This window comes from Danio rerio, chromosome 10, assembly GCF_052040795.2.
Source record: "Danio rerio strain M-AB ecotype USA chromosome 10, GRCz13ab, whole genome shotgun sequence".
Lineage (NCBI taxonomy): Eukaryota > Metazoa > Chordata > Actinopteri > Cypriniformes > Danionidae > Danio > Danio rerio.
In genome coordinates, this window is record NC_141030.1 from 48,222,670 (window position 1) to 48,239,584 (window position 16,915).

General features: G+C 37.6%; 1 protein-coding gene across 5 annotated transcripts in view; it reads left to right on the forward strand.

The window, feature by feature from the left end:
* Nucleotides 1-16,915, forward strand: part of myo18b (myosin XVIIIB) — an 880,426-nt gene that overhangs the window by 92,173 nt on the left and 771,338 nt on the right. For 2 of the 5 annotated variants that reach the window (XM_087271234.1, XM_087271232.1), the window contains exons 37-41: nt 2,843-2,926; nt 3,031-3,168; nt 9,812-9,997; nt 14,272-14,405; nt 16,213-16,254. In XM_087271234.1, the coding sequence (XP_087127360.1) occupies nt 2,843-2,926; nt 3,031-3,168; nt 9,812-9,997; nt 14,272-14,405; nt 16,213-16,254 (584 nt within the window). Of the gene's footprint in view, nt 1-2,842; nt 2,927-3,030; nt 3,169-9,811; nt 9,998-14,271; nt 14,406-16,212; nt 16,810-16,915 lie in introns of all 5 variants that reach the window. The other 3 variants (XM_087271235.1, XM_087271233.1, XR_015501483.1) reach the window with 2 other exon arrangements.

Below are 16,915 nucleotides of genomic sequence, written 5' to 3' on the forward strand. Positions count from 1 at the left end.
ATACATATATATACATACATACATACATATATATATATATATATATATATATATATATATGTAAATATGTATATAATCAAACATGGAGAGTCTAAAAATCCTTTTGTATGAGGAACTACTTTCTTCCGCCATTCATCTACATCTGCAGCTAACACTGTTACTAATTCACCAACGTCACTTTAGAGCTAGTACTTGAATGCTTCTCTAGCGTAATGTCTAAAGTGTAGTTTGAAATTATGCTGAGTTTTTCTGTTGTAAGGGCTTATTATGCAATCTCTGTCGCTATCTTGTAGATGCACAACATCAACCATCTTTGCTCTGCTCAATGACAGGCTGATGGATGCCGACGCACTGAATCTCCATAATTATAAATGTTTAAAATGGGCACTATCCTTATAAAAAACTGCATAGTTGCAATCTAAACAACTATTCTTGCATAAAAAAGCCTCAAAAGTACATCATGTTGTCCACCAGCTGCAATACTTTTCAAACTGTAGTGAGTTTACTGATCTGCTGTCACTCTGTATGGGCAGAATAATACACAAGAGTGAAGAGGCTGTACGAGTGCTATTATCAGCCAATTAGATTCGAGAACCAGACAGAACTGTTGTGTGTGTGTGTGTATATATATATATATATATATATATATATATATATATGTGTGTGTGTGTGTGTGTGTGTGTGTGTGTGTGTGTGTGTGTGTGTGTTTGTATTCAAGTCAGAAGTATGAGCCCCCCTGAATTATTTTTTTTTTACACAACAAACAAACAGAACCTGTCGCACACATACATTTAGGTTCTAGAAAAAAATATAAATAATATTAAGATAAAATACAAATAAATAGTAATATTAAGTAAAACATATGTTACTCTCATATACTGTATAAGGGAAAAAAAAGAAAATACACAAAATAGGAAAAAAAAAAAAAACGAGGAAAGGTTTTACTCTTCTAAAATGACTGAGGAGTCCATCTTTTTTTATGTGATCTAAAACAGGTTGCCAGATGAGAAAAAATACATCAGTACGGCCTCCTAGAGTGTATTGTATTTTTTAAGGTCAGGTGGTGTAGAAGTTTCATAAGCCACTGCTTAAAGGTTGGAGGAAGTTTTTCCTTCCATTTCAGCAATATTAATCTTCTAGCTAAAAGCGAAGCAAAGGCAATCACATTTATCTTGCTTTTGTTAAAACATAAGGACTGTGGTGTGATCCCAAAAATTAAAATTATGGCCTCAGGTTCTACATAGGTATTTAATGCGTCTGAGAGGAATTTAAATATTAGCTGCCAGAATTTCTTTAATTTTGAACAAGCCCAAAACATATGAGATAAAGTAGCTGGCTTAATGTTACACCGGTCACAATTAGGCTCTATATTCGGTTTAAATTTGGCTAGTTTCACTTTGGACCAATGTAATCTATGTACTACTTTAAATTGTATAACTCTATGTTTTAAACAAACTGAAGATGAGTGGATATTGTCTAAAACGGATTGCCACATATCTTCTGATAGTTCTATCTCTAGCTCCGCCTCCCATTTTCTTTTTAATTTTACTAGGGGTTCCAGATTGTGGGAAATAATTATAGAATATATTTTGCCAATAAGTCCCTTTGAGTATGGGCTTAGCTCCATGATAGAGTCAAGCAGGGAGGGGGGAGGCAGTGATGGATAGTGACTCATTGAGGAGGACACAAAACTTTGCAGCTGGAGGTATCTAAAGAAGTGAGCATTTGGAATTTGGATCTTTTACTTGTTGGAATGAAGCAAATTGCCCATCAATAAACATCTTTTAATATCTTAAGACCTTTCATAGACCAGATGTCAAAAGTTTTGTCTATAGTAGAGGGGGTGAACATATGATTTCTTGCTATGGGGGCATAGGCTGATAGTTCCCAATTTCTGTTTAACGGAGAGCAGATTATCTTCAGCACATTTCTAATTATAATAGTGTTAATAACTCATCTCTAATAACTGATTTATTTTCTCTTTGTCATGATGACAGTAAATAATATTAGACTAGATATTCCTCAAGACACTTCTATACAGCTTAAAGTGACATTTAAAGGCTAAACTAGGTTCATTAGGTTAACTCAGGGTGTTTGTGGGGTCTTAAAAAGTATTAAAAATTAATAAACCAATTCAGAGAAATTTAAGGCCGTGAAAAAGTATTAAAAAAAGTATTAAATGCTATTTTACATGGTCTTAAACAATATTTAGTTGTATGATAAAGTGTGCCTTTAATATGCCAATTCTGTGGTGGTGTGTAAATTAATAAACTCCTGCTAGATTTAACATCATGTTGCTTTGTTTACTGTAGTAATTAAGGCAACACCTATACTAAAGTCTCTTCAAGGCAAGTCATTTCTCTCGTCGGCCATCTTTGAAACGCCTCTCAGGCAGTATGCCCAGCCCTCCTGTTTAAATGGGAAAACATCAAATTCTCCAAAACTGCTTGCCAAGCTTACGATTACACTTCATATTGGGAATCACAAAAAAATTAAACAACAACTGTATCTTTAACGTTCAAGTCACACCAAATCTACAGAAGTCTTCTGGTCCGAGCCATTATACATGTATCAGTCATCATCATCATCAGAGTCATCAGTCTATTAGTGATTTGCGATTGTCTCCTGTACTAGCAGGCGAGGCTTCCTTCATCATACTGACATTACACTTCTCCCCATTTCCTTGAGTGATATGCATTCTGTAGTGTTTATCTATGGGGAAAGGCCATAGGAGAAGCAGTTTTACACCTATGGAGAGTCCCTGTAAACCACGTATACAAGTATGTGTGTGTGAGAGAGATTACGTACATCCCAAAGCTAACCAAACATGTGCTTATGGCAGTCTTCCAGTGACATCTCTCAGATCCGAGAGCTTCAGGCTGAGATGGAGGAGCTGAAGAAGCAGAGACAGACTCTACAGAAGGAGGTGAGACATACAGCACATCAATTCCAGCTGCAACCTGAAAGCATGCAGCGGTAAGTTGTTGGGTTGTGTGGACCTGTCCTGACCCAGCAGTGCTTTATCTCCAGCTGCAGACGAGTGTGTCGCGTGTTCAGTTTCTGGAGTCGTCCACCGTGTCCCGCAGCATCGTGAGCAAGCAGGAGGCCCGTATCTGTGATCTGGAGAACAAGCTGGAGTTCCAGAGAGGACAGGTCAAGAGATTTGAGGTGAGTCCTCACTCACACACAGATTTGTCCCTTTATCTGCATGCTCACACACTGTTCCTGTGGTCTAACGCAGGCCTGGGGGAAACGACTGCAGTGCTTTCTGAATGTACAGGCAGTTTCAGCACATTTCTAATCATAATAGTGTTAATAACTCATCTCTAATCACTGATTTATTTTCTCTTTGCCATGATGACAGCACATAAGATTAGACTAGGGCCCCGTTTACACTAGTGCGTTTTAGTTTTAAAACGGCGTTTTAGAATGAAAACGATCCGCGTCCACACTCGCGTTTTACCCAGCGTTTCTGAACTGCTCTCCGTCCACACCAAAACGCTGAAAACGCACATCACGTGACCACACACACACTTTGGCAAGCGCTGCAGCCCATCTACCCAGATGAGAGCTCTGCTAGTCGGACTTCTCATCAAGCATCTCCCGCTGGATCTAACCTCACTATATTTATTAAACGGGATATTTCATTCATCTTGTTGTCTTTATCTAACGACATATTCCCTGACTTTGGTCATTGGAATCTATTACTTGTTCTCAGGTAACGTGTTTTGGCTGAGCGCAAAGATAAGTTAATGATTAATGTAAGCACGTAGCCTACATTCTGTATATTGACTGATCGCTTGCCTTTATTTCCTATAATGTATAAACTTATTGTATGTTATACTTTTATAATGGCTATTATCGATTATTAAAACTGATATTCAGCAAAAGAGAGGGTGTGTTTCGTATTTTCACTGAAATTAAAAGGAGGCAGTTGTTATCGGCACCGTTTTGTTATAAATATGCACACAGTGAAGATGACGCTCATGCAGCACGACGCCTCAACATTTCTGCTGTCTGTTTAGTTGTTAATATTAAAATAAAAATAGGCAGTTTCTTTATATCAAGTTTACATTTTATTGTTGAGAAAGTGAAACAACATTGCCAGGGTGATGTGAATGAAGTTATAAAGTACACGGTTCCCTGTGAAGATTAACCCGTGTCCTCGGTATGTTTTCCATATCAAACTGAGAAGAAGAGATGCAGCCTTGATCAAACTTGCGAAGTCTGAACTTACACGGAGAAGATTCAGGACTGAACTGTGTGTTAGGCTACTTAATATTGAGGGAAAGCCCCAATCAGAGAGGCGAATGTCTGCAGCCCCGCCTCCGTTTTCAGATGTCTCCGTCTTTCCCCATCCACACTGAGACGGAGCAGCAGCATTTTAGAATGAAAACGGCCTCTCCAGCGTTTTCGAAACGCTCTGTTTTCGGCGCTCGAGAACTCCGGCGTAGTGTGGACGGATGGCGTAACCGTAGCAAAACTTATGCGTTTTTAAACTAAAACGCACTAGTGTAAACGGGGCCTAGATATTCCTCAAGACACTACACAGTAAAATCTTCAGAGTAAAGTTTACTCAGTTCAGAGAACATTTGGTCCCTCTCTTTACTTGGACTCTGACTCGATTTCTAATGTTAGTTTCTCTTTGTTTGCCAAATAGTGTATTGTGGCAAATATTGTATAAAGAGAGCAGTTGTGCTCTGGATAATTGACTCTGTGGTGGTTTAGTCACTGGTCAAATCAGTAAAATTGGTTTTGACCTATTAAGTTTAAATAATGTTGTATCACAAAAGGAGCACTGTATTAAGACAATGGAGCTCACCAATACTTTTATCAGATCATAAAACACATTGAACATCTGAAACACTCAAAACCCACAGACATAAACAATCAGCGTATGCTTCCTAACTATGGTGAGTTTCTAAGTGGGAACTATGGATGAATGTCGTATGATTGTCTTAACATGCACTGCATCAAAAAAAAAAAAATAAAATCTCTAACCACTGTTGAGATAGGGTTGGCTGACGTGAAACTGACGTTTCGACACAGTGTCGAGATCCCGAAGCGCAAGTGTTTCGAAACACTGTACCGAAGCATGATCCGAAACACCCAGGTCACGTGACTAAAGTGTTTCGAAACACTTGGTCACGTGACAAAAGCGATTCAAAGCATCGATCATTTCAGAGGCGTTTCAAGACCCGGAGAATCTGCATTCCACTGGCATGATCTTTGTTAAGTCTTCGACTTGTATGGTCTAGTGGACCGTGCGTGTGCACTTTGGAACTGTATTTCGAATTTCTTTTGGGTTCGAATCTCGACTATTACAAATACTCCAAAATCATGATTTTATGTATTTTAATCATGTTACTGTTTTATGGTGTAGCCTAGATAGGATACAGTTGCGGATACACCATCAACTTAGCATCATTTTTGTAACACTGTAAAACAATAATTCATATTGTTACAGTACTGTGATGGGTTTAGGTTTTGGATAGACGTTAATAAAATACAATAGGAAATTTAATTAATAATATAAATAATTATTGTTAACTTCTGGCCACAACTGTATCTGAACTAGTAACAACCCTGTTATATGAACAAAATACAAATTTATTTACAAATGTTTATTCGTATGTCAGAGCAATGTTGAAACAAAACGATACAATAACAAAGCATTACCAACTAGTATTAAAGCATTTCAACATACTTGTGTCAGTCTGGATTCGAACCCATTTTTTGCCGCATGGTAGCCACGTACTCTAACCGCTCGACTAAACCATCTGAAGATTCAAGGCTACAAAGTGGGATTTGATACATCAATTTGCTCAACTGTTCTTTGCTGAAGCTGTATCAGTGAAATACAAATAAAATGACCACTAGGTGTCACCGTAGAGTGGTGTTTTGAAACGTTTCGAAGCTTCGACACATTTGCTTCGATAGTTTCAGTGTTTCACGAAGCCTTGGTTTGCCCACCACTAAGTTGAGATAGATACGCTGATTATTGATGTCTGTGTCTCTAAAGTGATTCAGATGCTCAATGTGTTTTAATATAACACCACAGCTGAGATCCATTCTCTTGAAAAACACTGAATTTGGTTTCTTATATGATAAACCATCATCTAAACATAATTTCTTGTACAGTTACTCTTATCAAGAGTAAGAATCCACACAGGATCAATCAACTTGATCACATGTGCTCTCTTTATACTTGTCATTGTAAGTAAAGAAAAATAAACATTAGAAATCGAGTCCAAGTAAATCAACCACTTTTCTCCATGATGGTGACATCAGGCGAAAAAAAACAACAATTTATTTTTGTAAAATGTAAAGAACTAAAACGGTTAATTCTCAGTGAACATCTGACAGAAATAAAGTCAATCAGGTGAGCAATGAGCGAAGCTGCTGCTGCTGCTTCTCTTCTGTTTCTGCTTTTTAACATTAGGTGTTCATCATCAGTCCTCAATCATCACTTAATTAACCCTATCAATGTCTCATTAACTTTAACTCTGCTGCTGAGTAAATTTTGCTCAGTTTAGAGAGGGACCAAATGTTCTCTGAACTGAGTTAACTTTACTCTGAAGATTTTACTGTGTAGTATTCAGCTTAAAGTCACATTTAAAGGCTTCACTAGGGTAAAGTTAGGGTAATTAGGCAAGTCTTTGTGTAACCAGTTCAACTCTGGTCAGGCCCGGCGCCAGGAAGTCAAAACTGAGGGGGCACTTTAAATCCATAGGGGGGCACTAGACCTGGTGACTGATTTTGGTCTCTTGTTTCTTTCATTTAGGCTATTTATTCGCATTTATTATTACTTTGCATTACTGCCTAAGTTACTGACCTAAGGCAGTAATATAGGCTACGTTTTAATAGTAATAACAATATGCAGTTTCGCTATTACGAATTTTATTAACGATGGTAATGCATACCGCTTATTAATGCAGACGGATGATGGCTTCAGTGCCAAACGAGTGCTTTAAATCATATGTTATTCTCCTTATTTCCGTTTTATTTCAAATAACAGCCCTATGAATGTTTAAAGTTTTAGGTAAAGCGTCAAATTATGCCCACACATGCAAGCTGACCCACGATCAGACAATTCATTTAACCGGTAAATAAATATATTGAAATCAGCTTAACCGAGTCATCACGCTTCACAACCAACATCAGTGTTGGGGAAAAGCTAAATGTGACAATCTAATGTCATTCAAAACAATTACTTAGTTACATTTTAAGGCATTAGTGTAGCCAGAAAAATACCTAAAAAAGATACAAAAATTCACAGTTATTACCGTGAAAATTGGTTAAATTTTTATATGCTATATAACTTTTTTTTCATCATTTTAAATGTAAAAACAAAGATTTGTCTAAGGCTATTATAAATGTGCTTTTTTCGTGATATTGTAAACCATCATAAACCATATGTACCATAGTTTCTAGGCCTACCCGTCATTTTATTTATTAATTATTTTATTTATTAGGCCTTTTTTAATAGCTTGTTTTCAGGTTATTTTCATTTTAGGGCCATGAGCTAAGTCAAAACAAACTCGATATGTTGTATTTTAGCTCTTAAAACAGATCTACAATATATTTTATGTTGTTTAATTTTGCATGAGCAAATAGCAGTATAGCCTAAGTTACATACTTTTAAAAGATTATCATTCTGCCTACCTGCAGCGCACGAGATTTCTCGGTTGATCCGCGGTAAATCCACTTAAGCACTATACCTATTCCATTTATAACACTGCAAACTTGACTTCGCAGGCCGATCATCTTTAAACGCAAAATGCATTTATTATGTGTTATACCTTGACTGCAGTTGCATAATGGGATGTTTCTCTACGCAACTGTAAAAGTGCACTTTTCAGCAAAATGAAAGCAAACATTCAAAGGGTTCTGCGTTTTGTCAATTTTAGCTTAATTGTAATAATATTAATAATAATATTAATAAATAAATTAAAATATTATTTATAGTGTAGCCTACTGTGGGACTGTGCAGTAAACTATTTATTTTTATTAAAACATTTTTATTAGGCTACATCTTCCCGAATAACTAAAAAATGACTGGCAGTTGCGTCTCTGCTAAAATTAATTTAACAGCAAATTTCTTATGTGTTTTTTCCTTTTAGAGCTCAAGAGAGTTGTGTTTAAATAATTAGTTAACCAAAACATGTAATGAATTAAGCTGCTCCTATCATGTCACCCATTTTCTCCCTTGTGAGTTGAGTGCGCCTCCATCGCCGTGTGCGCGTTTTAAAGGCTATTTACGGGCGCACCAGACCTGACGCGGGGACTGGATCTCTGGACTATAGGACTAGCTTTAACCTCACCATTTTCATAATTTAATTGCTATGTCATATATTTTAAAATATTTAAATGTGTGTTCTGAAGGTTGGAAGGACGGGAGTGTTAATAATTAATGACAGAAAGAATTTTCAGTTTGAGTGAACAATCCTTTATAAAAACTGGGGGGGCACAAACTCTGTCTGAGGGGGCAATGCCGTCCTTTGCCCCCCCGTAGCGCCGGGCCTGACTCTGGTGCTATTTCGGGATTTCCGCCTGGATTTTGCCTACCCAAATTTAAAAGCTTCCCAAATCCCCATGCAGAGGTGTAAATGCAAAAATTTGGTATCATTTTAAAGAAAATCCTTTGAATTTTCATAAAACACTACTGAAAGTGTTTAAAATAACTGTATATGTCATCTGTGTTGTAATAAACACCTAAAAAAATGAGGCACTTTTTTTTTTTATGATCTCAAATGTGAAAGTGTCTCTTTTAGGTTGTGTGTGGTCTAGCGTGCTGTAATTAATGTTGGTGGTTCCTGCACATGTCTGTAATCATAGGAAAAAAGAAAAATGTCTCCACCATAATCTATGCAAAAGTTATTGTATTCCAACTGATGAGAGGTGCTGTACAAGCCACAGGGAGCGATCATTGCTTTCATATTTCACTATTCTTTTGTTTGATCAAACATAATTCACTGTGTTTGGAGCACGTCAGACATATAAAAGGATTACTTATGCACATCACCTCAAAAACAGAGGAGAATGGCCCTGAAGCGCACAGCATAAGGTGAGAGATGACAGCTGTCTGTGCTATCTGGGGCTGCTTATTGATCATGAATGTATTGTTTTCACTTCTGCGCCATGCAAACACCGCGATTCATTCAGCAACTGTTTGATATGTGAATATAATTCAGTAAAAAGAATGCTAGAACTGTATGAGCACCGGCAAGAGCTTTCATTTGAGCTATAACATGTACATGTGTCAGATGGAAAATATGAAAATAAACCAATGTTCACAACCCAGCTCGGGTCTCCAAAACACTGTGTATTTAAGTGTAAATAACTTTTATACAGTAAAATAAAAACCAAAGTGATGCACATGTGCATAAAATATAGATTATACACTTTCAAACGAAACCACTTACTGGTTCTGGTGCAATGCGAGCCCTTTAAATCTTAAATCGGAAGTCGATGGTGTTACTGACGCGGTACTGGGCCTGCAGAGTTTAAGTGCATAACAGTGGTTTGTTCTGGAGACAATCCAAAACTAATATTGCTAAAGGGGCTAAAAATATTAACCTTAAAATGACTTTAAAACTATTAAAAACTGCTTTTATTCTAGCCCAAATAAAACAAATCAGACTTTCTCCAGAAGAACAAATATTAGAGGAAACACTGTGAACAGTTCCTGAATCTGTTCAACATCATCTGGGAAATATTAGACAAAGAAAAGACAATTCACATGAGGGCAAATCATTTAGACTTCCGCTGTATGTATATGTGTGTGTGTGTGTGTGTGTGTGTGTTGTAGGTGCTGGTTCTGCGTCTGCGGGACAGTGTGGTTCGTCTGGGTGAGGAGCTGGAGCAGGCAGCACAGGCTGAGGCCAGAGAGAGGGAGAACTGCAGATATTACCAGCAGAGGCTGGAGGACATGAGGATGGAGATGGAGGATCTGACTGGCAGAGAGCAGGACAGCAGCAGGAGACGCATGGAGCTGGTGAACACACACACACACACACACATGCACACCTTTAATAAACACACTGCAAAACAGTTCTTACCTAGTTTCTGTCTTGGTTTTAGTCCAAGTATTTCAAACTTCCTAAATCAAGAAGCATTTTCTAGACCAGGGGGTTTCCAAACTCTTCACCCTAAAATAACAATGCCAGTGACTCTAAATATCCTCTGAGGGGGTGATAAATATACAAACCTTGCACGCAACGCTGCACACACACACCAATAAGCCCAAGTCTATTCTTGGTTTAATTTTGGAGACCGCCACTTGGAGATCATCCTGCATGTTCAGTTGTGGCCTGTATTTATTTACACATATACACGACACACACACACACTTGCACATGCATGCACTCACTCACATACACACACAGGCACGCACTCTCACATACACACAATTACATGAACACTAACACACAAAAACATACACACACTTGCATGCACACTCACACATTCAAGCACACATATAGAATACTTACACGCTTGCGCATGCATGCACTCACACATACACACACACTTACTGTACATGCACACTCACACATTCAAACACGCATATACTGTACACTAAATACAATTACACATACACACACACACACACACACACACACACACACACAGTTGCACATGCATGCACTCACTCACATACACACACCGGCACACACTCTCACATACACACAATTACGTGAACACTAACACACAAAAACATACACACACTTGCATGCACACTCACACATTCAAACACGCATATACTGTACACTACATACACTTACACGCACACACACACACACACACACACACACACACACAGGCTTACTCACACATACACACACACTTAAACACACATATACACTACATACATTTACACACACCCTACATACACTTACATACACACACAAATACACTCACATTCTCACTCAAACGCACACATATACACTACATACAGTTACACACATATGCTCATATATGTGTGTATATTATATACTGTACATGCATACACTCACACACTGTGCACTGCACATACACACATACACATATGCACTATAAACACTTACACACTCAACTTACACACTACATACAGCACACTTACACTCACACAAAAACACACATACACTAACATGCACATGCATACTACATTTACTTACACCCATGAACACATCACACACACACACACACGCGCGCGCACACACACACACACACACACACACACACACACACACTATATACACTCTCACTCAGACACACACTCAGGTTATTGGTAGTGAAGGGGACGCAGTGAAGGTGTGGTCGTCATGGAGATGAGAGCAGCGCAGTGGGGTTTGTTGTATCAATAACCTTGAAGGAGACAAAGAGAATTAATCACAGACAGACGGAGGAGAAACCAGACGCTCCACTGCTTCTCCAGCACTGATGATCACATTATTCCATAAACAAGAGCACGCCACTGTCCTTTAGTCAATATCACATACAATACTGTCCTTTAGTCAATAACACACACACACACACACACTTCTGTCCTTTAGTCAATGACACACTACTGTCTTATTGTCACTGGAGGCTATAATATTTCTGGAGGTAATAATAATACTGCAGCACTTTGATGACAGACTTTGGCTGAGGCATGAGCAAAACAACAGTTCAGATGTTTTACAATGTGCAGGAAACACCGCTTTGTCTATTAGTTTGTCCCATCAAACACATTTTTTTTCATCACATGAACTAAATCACATGACTTTATAGATCCACATGCTGGAATTTATTTAGTAAATGTGTTCTTATCGTAGTTTATGTACATTTATAAATATAGCATAAAACTTTATCCTACTCAGTTATATGCTTAGTTTTTTTTAATGCACATTTTTTAAATTTATTGAAAACGTGCTGCAAAACGTACCTTAAGTAACGTATTTCAAATTCGCAAAAATGTAAACAGCACCCTCCAGTGGATTTGTCATCTCAAACGTATAACAAAACATTTCCTAAGTAACGCATTTCAAATTGACACTGTAGACAGCGCCTTCTAGTGGATTTATTATCTAAAATGTACAGCAAAACATTTCCTAAAGCCTAGTTCACACTACAGGATTTTAAACATCAGCAGATCGCTGTGCCGTTCACACTACATGACTTGACTTTGTGTCTTTTAATCTCTGTGGTGTTCACACTACGCGACACTCCGTGAACGATCCACAAGAGGGGGGTCACACACTACATGATCTGACAACATCTCATTCCCCATCAGCTCATTCAAGCTACCAAACCACAGCCAATGAAAATTTTGCGGGAGGAGTCGTCAGAAAAAGCTGAACACTATTGGCTGCTTGTGTGCTGATGACATCACTGACAGCATTTCAAGCTTTGGAGAAAGCATTTAAAAACATCGTCAAATCAGCGGATTTATCAGCGAATTAATCACTCATCTGCAAGGTTTGAGTGGATAGATACACAGAGAGTTTTTAATTTTTGTAATTTTATAACTCTTTGAAATAAAACTAACATATTTATAACACCCTGCCGTTTTCTAACTATCAGGGTATTTCTTTCTGACATTGTTATTTTTTTTTAATTACAAAACAGTAAAGAACTGAGCATTTCTGCCTTAAATTACCATATTGGTCAAAATGACTGCATGCATGTCTGATACTTTTCACTGTGACTTTAAATATGTGTGCATTTTCTTGCCTGGCAACTTCCTGCTAACATAAACAAAACTTTCTGATGGCAAAATCATCAATTTACTGCAGATATCTTTAAAAGCAGCATATTCTGTGCCGAATAGCTCCTGTTTGAAAGTGAAAATGAAAGCCAAGACCTTTAAGTGTTTTAGTATCTTAACTACATATTTATAGGCTGTATTACCAAAAAAAGATGATATTTTTAGGGTAATGTGTCATTAAATATGATGCCAGACATTCAAAGCTTAATTTTAATATCTCAATAATAGCTTTGAATGTAAATATGTTGTGACAGTATGGCGTTTTATATGAGAACGGTCAGAATGAGCAGTATGGTAATTCTAATAGTTACAGAATTCTAGCTCCACTGTTAATATATCCTCCTCTCATGTCTGTGCTACGCAGAATAAAGCGAGTGCACTGATGCCCATTCTGACCAATCACAGATGTTTCTGCTGAGCTCCTGAACACACAGGCGTTCAGCTCATGCTGATCTGCTCTCTCATTGGCTGCAGCTCGTCACTACATCTGACCACACGTGGGGTTGAGTCGGCCGACTGCTCTGGAATATTTAGCATGCTGAATTTTGGATTTCCGTCTGCGAGGTGTCGGCGACGCGTCAGCGAGCCTCGTTGATGCGTTGCTCAGAAGTTCACACTTAAAGAGCGGCGAGCGCCGAGCACCCGCAGATTTCTTCCCGATCACAGCCCGATCTGTCGGCGAGCTCGTTAACTTCCAAATCGGGCTCAAATCAGGCTTAAAATCCTCTAGTGTGAACTAGGCATAAGTAACGTATTTCAGATTCGCAGAAATGTAGACAGCGCCCTCTAGTGGATTTGTCATCTGAAATGTACAACAAAGCATTTCCTAATTAACGTATTACAAACTCACAAAAATGTAGACAGCGCCCTCTAGTGGATTTATCATCTCAAACATATAACAAAATGTTTCCTAAGTAACGTATTTCAAATTGACACTGTAGACAGCGCCTTCTTGTGGATTTATCATCCAAAATGTACAGCAAAACGTTTCCTAGGTAACGTATTTCAGATTCACAAAAATGTAGGCAACGCCCTCTAGTGGATTTTTCATCTGAAGCGTACAGCAAAATGTTTGCAAAGTAACGTATTTCAGATTCGCAAAAATGTAGACAGCGCCCTCTTGTGGATTTGTCATCTGAAATGTACAACAAAGCATTTCCTAAGTAACGTATTTCAAATTGAGACTGTAGTCGGCGCCTTCTTGTGGATTTGTCATCTGAAGCGTACAGCAAAATGTTTGCAAAGTAACGTATTTCAGATTCGCAAAAATGTAGACAGCGCCCTCTAGTGGATTTGTCATCTGAAATGTACAACAAAACATTTCCTTAGTAACGTATTTCAGATTGACCATGTAGACAGCACCTTCTAGTGGATCTATCATCTGAAATGTACAACAAAATGGCATTTTCATTGAGATTTTTGTAAGCGATATTTCAAAATGCGAATAACAATAGGTAAATGGAAGCATAGCCAATGATTTATTGCTGATGTTTGTCTCTGATGAACCCTGACTGACCGTCAAACATGATCTGCTGTTTCTCCAGGAGATGCAGGTGGAGGAGCTCAGCGCCGTCAGACAGACTCTACAGGCCGATCTGGAGACGTCCATCAGGCGGATTGTGGATCTGCAGGCGGCGCTGGAGGAGGTTGAGTCCAGTGATGATAGCGATACAGAAAGGTGCGTCTCCGCTCTTATCTTTCTAACCCTTATATCATGTCCTAACAACACGTGACATGATGTCGTGGCACACGATAAAAGCTATCTTTTTCTGTTTTAAAAGGAGTTTTTGTGCTAACCATACACAACAAAACATACCCTAAGCAATGTTTTTCAGATTCACAAAATGTAGACAGCGCCCCCTAGTGGTTTTGTCATCTAAAATGTACAACAAAATGTACCCTAAGTAGTGTTTTTCAGATATGCAAAAATTCAGATAGCGCCCTCTAGTGGATTTGTTATCTGAAACATGGAAAAAGTGTACCCTAAGTAATGTATTTAAGACTTGCAATAATGTATACAGCACCCTCTAGTGGATTTATCATCTGAAACTTGGGGAAAAAATGTATCCTAAGTTACGTATTTAAGACTCGCAATAATGTATACAGCACCCTCTAGTGGATTCATCATCTTAAACATGGAAAAAATGTACCCTAAGTAGTGTTTTTCAGATATGCAAAAATTCAGATAGCGCCCTCTAGTGGATTTGTTATCTGAAACATGGAAAAAATGTACCCTAAGTAATGTATTTAAGACTTGCAATAATGTATACAGCACCCTCTAGTGGATTTATCATCTGAAACTTGGGGAAAAAATGTATCCTAAGTTACGTATTTAAGACTCGCAATAATGTATACAGCACCCTCTAGTGGATTCATCATCTTAAACATGGAAAAAATGTACCCTAAGTAGTGTTTTTCAGATATGCAAAAATTCAGATAGCGCCCTCTAGTGGATTTGTTATCTGAAACATGGAAAAAATGTACCCTAAGTAATGTATTTAAGACTTGCAATAATGTATACAGCACCCTCTAGTGGATTTATCATCTGAAACTTGGGGAAAAAATGTATCCTAAGTTACGTATTTAAGACTCGCAATAATGTATACAGCACCCTCTAGTGGATTCATCATCTTAAACATGGAAAAAATGTACCCTAAGTAGTGTTTTTCAGATATGCAAAAATTCAGATAGCGCCCTCTAGTGGATTTGTTATCTGAAACATGGAAAAAATGTACCCTAAGTAATGTATTTAAGACTTGCAATAATGTATACAGCACCCTCTAGTGGATTTATCATCTGAAACTTGGGGAAAAAATGTATCCTAAGTTACGTATTTAAGACTCGCAATAATGTATACAGCACCCTCTAGTGGATTCATCATCTTAAACATGGAAAAAATGTACCCTAAGTTACGTATTTAAGACTCGCAATAATGTATAGAGCGCCCTCTAGTGGATTTATCATCTTTAACATGGAAAAAATGTACCCTTATTTACGTATTTAAGACTCGCAATAATGTATACAGCGCCCTCTAGTGGATTTGTCATCTGAAACATGCAACAAAAGTACCCTTAGTAATGTATTTTAGATTCGCACAAATATATACATAAGTAACATATTTACTAAGTTGCATATTTAAGACTCACAATAATGTAGACAGCGCCCTCTGGTGGATTTGTCATCTGAACCGTACAACAAAACGTTTCCTAAGTAGCATATTTCAGATTCACAAAAAATGTTTTCAGGAAAAAATACCACATATATATATATATATATATTTATTTTTTTTATCTGAATTTTATATAATAAAACAAACAATGCTCCACACTAATTTTGTGTTAATTTTTTGGTTTCATTTTCTTTTTCAACAAACATATATTAGAAACTTTTTGTTTTGAGCGAGCGTGTGAGTGTGTGACTGCTAGCTGAAAGTGGAACACTCTGCTGGTGTTGTGTGTGTGAGTGACGCGTCTCTGTTCTCTCAGTGTGCAGACGGCGGTGGAGTCGTTCTCCAGAAAGAGAGATCTGTAAGCACTTCTTCATTGTGTTGTGTTTTAGCCAATCAGCTCTCAGATGAATGCGGCTTCAGGCTGGAGCTCAGGATGCATGTTGGACTTGGCAACACTGAAAAATATATTCGGTTTTGATTATTAATATTAATAGTCTATTGATTCTTTAAAAAAAATGTGTAAGTGTATGTATATAAAGTTGAAGTCAGAATTATCCCCCCCTCCCCCCCCCTGTTTATTTTTCCCCATTTCTGTTTAACGGAGAGCAGATTTCTTCAACACTTTTCTAATCATAATAGTGTTAATAACTCATCTCTAATAACTGATTTATTTTATCTTTGTCATGATGACAGTAAATAATATTAGACTAGATATTCTTCAAGACACTTCTATACAGCTTAATGTGACATTTAAATGGTTAATTAGGTTAACTAGGCAGGTTAGGGTAATTAGGCAAGTTATTGTGTAACAGTGGTTTGTTCTGTAGACTATCGAAACAAAATATAGCTTAAAGGGGCTAATAACTTTGACCTTAAAATGGTGTTAAAAAATCTAAAAACTGCTTTTATTCTAGCCAAAATAAAACAAATAAGACTTTCTCCAGAAGAAAAAATATTATCAGACATACTGTGAAAATTTCCTTGCTCTGTTAAACATTATTTGGGAAATATTTAAAAAA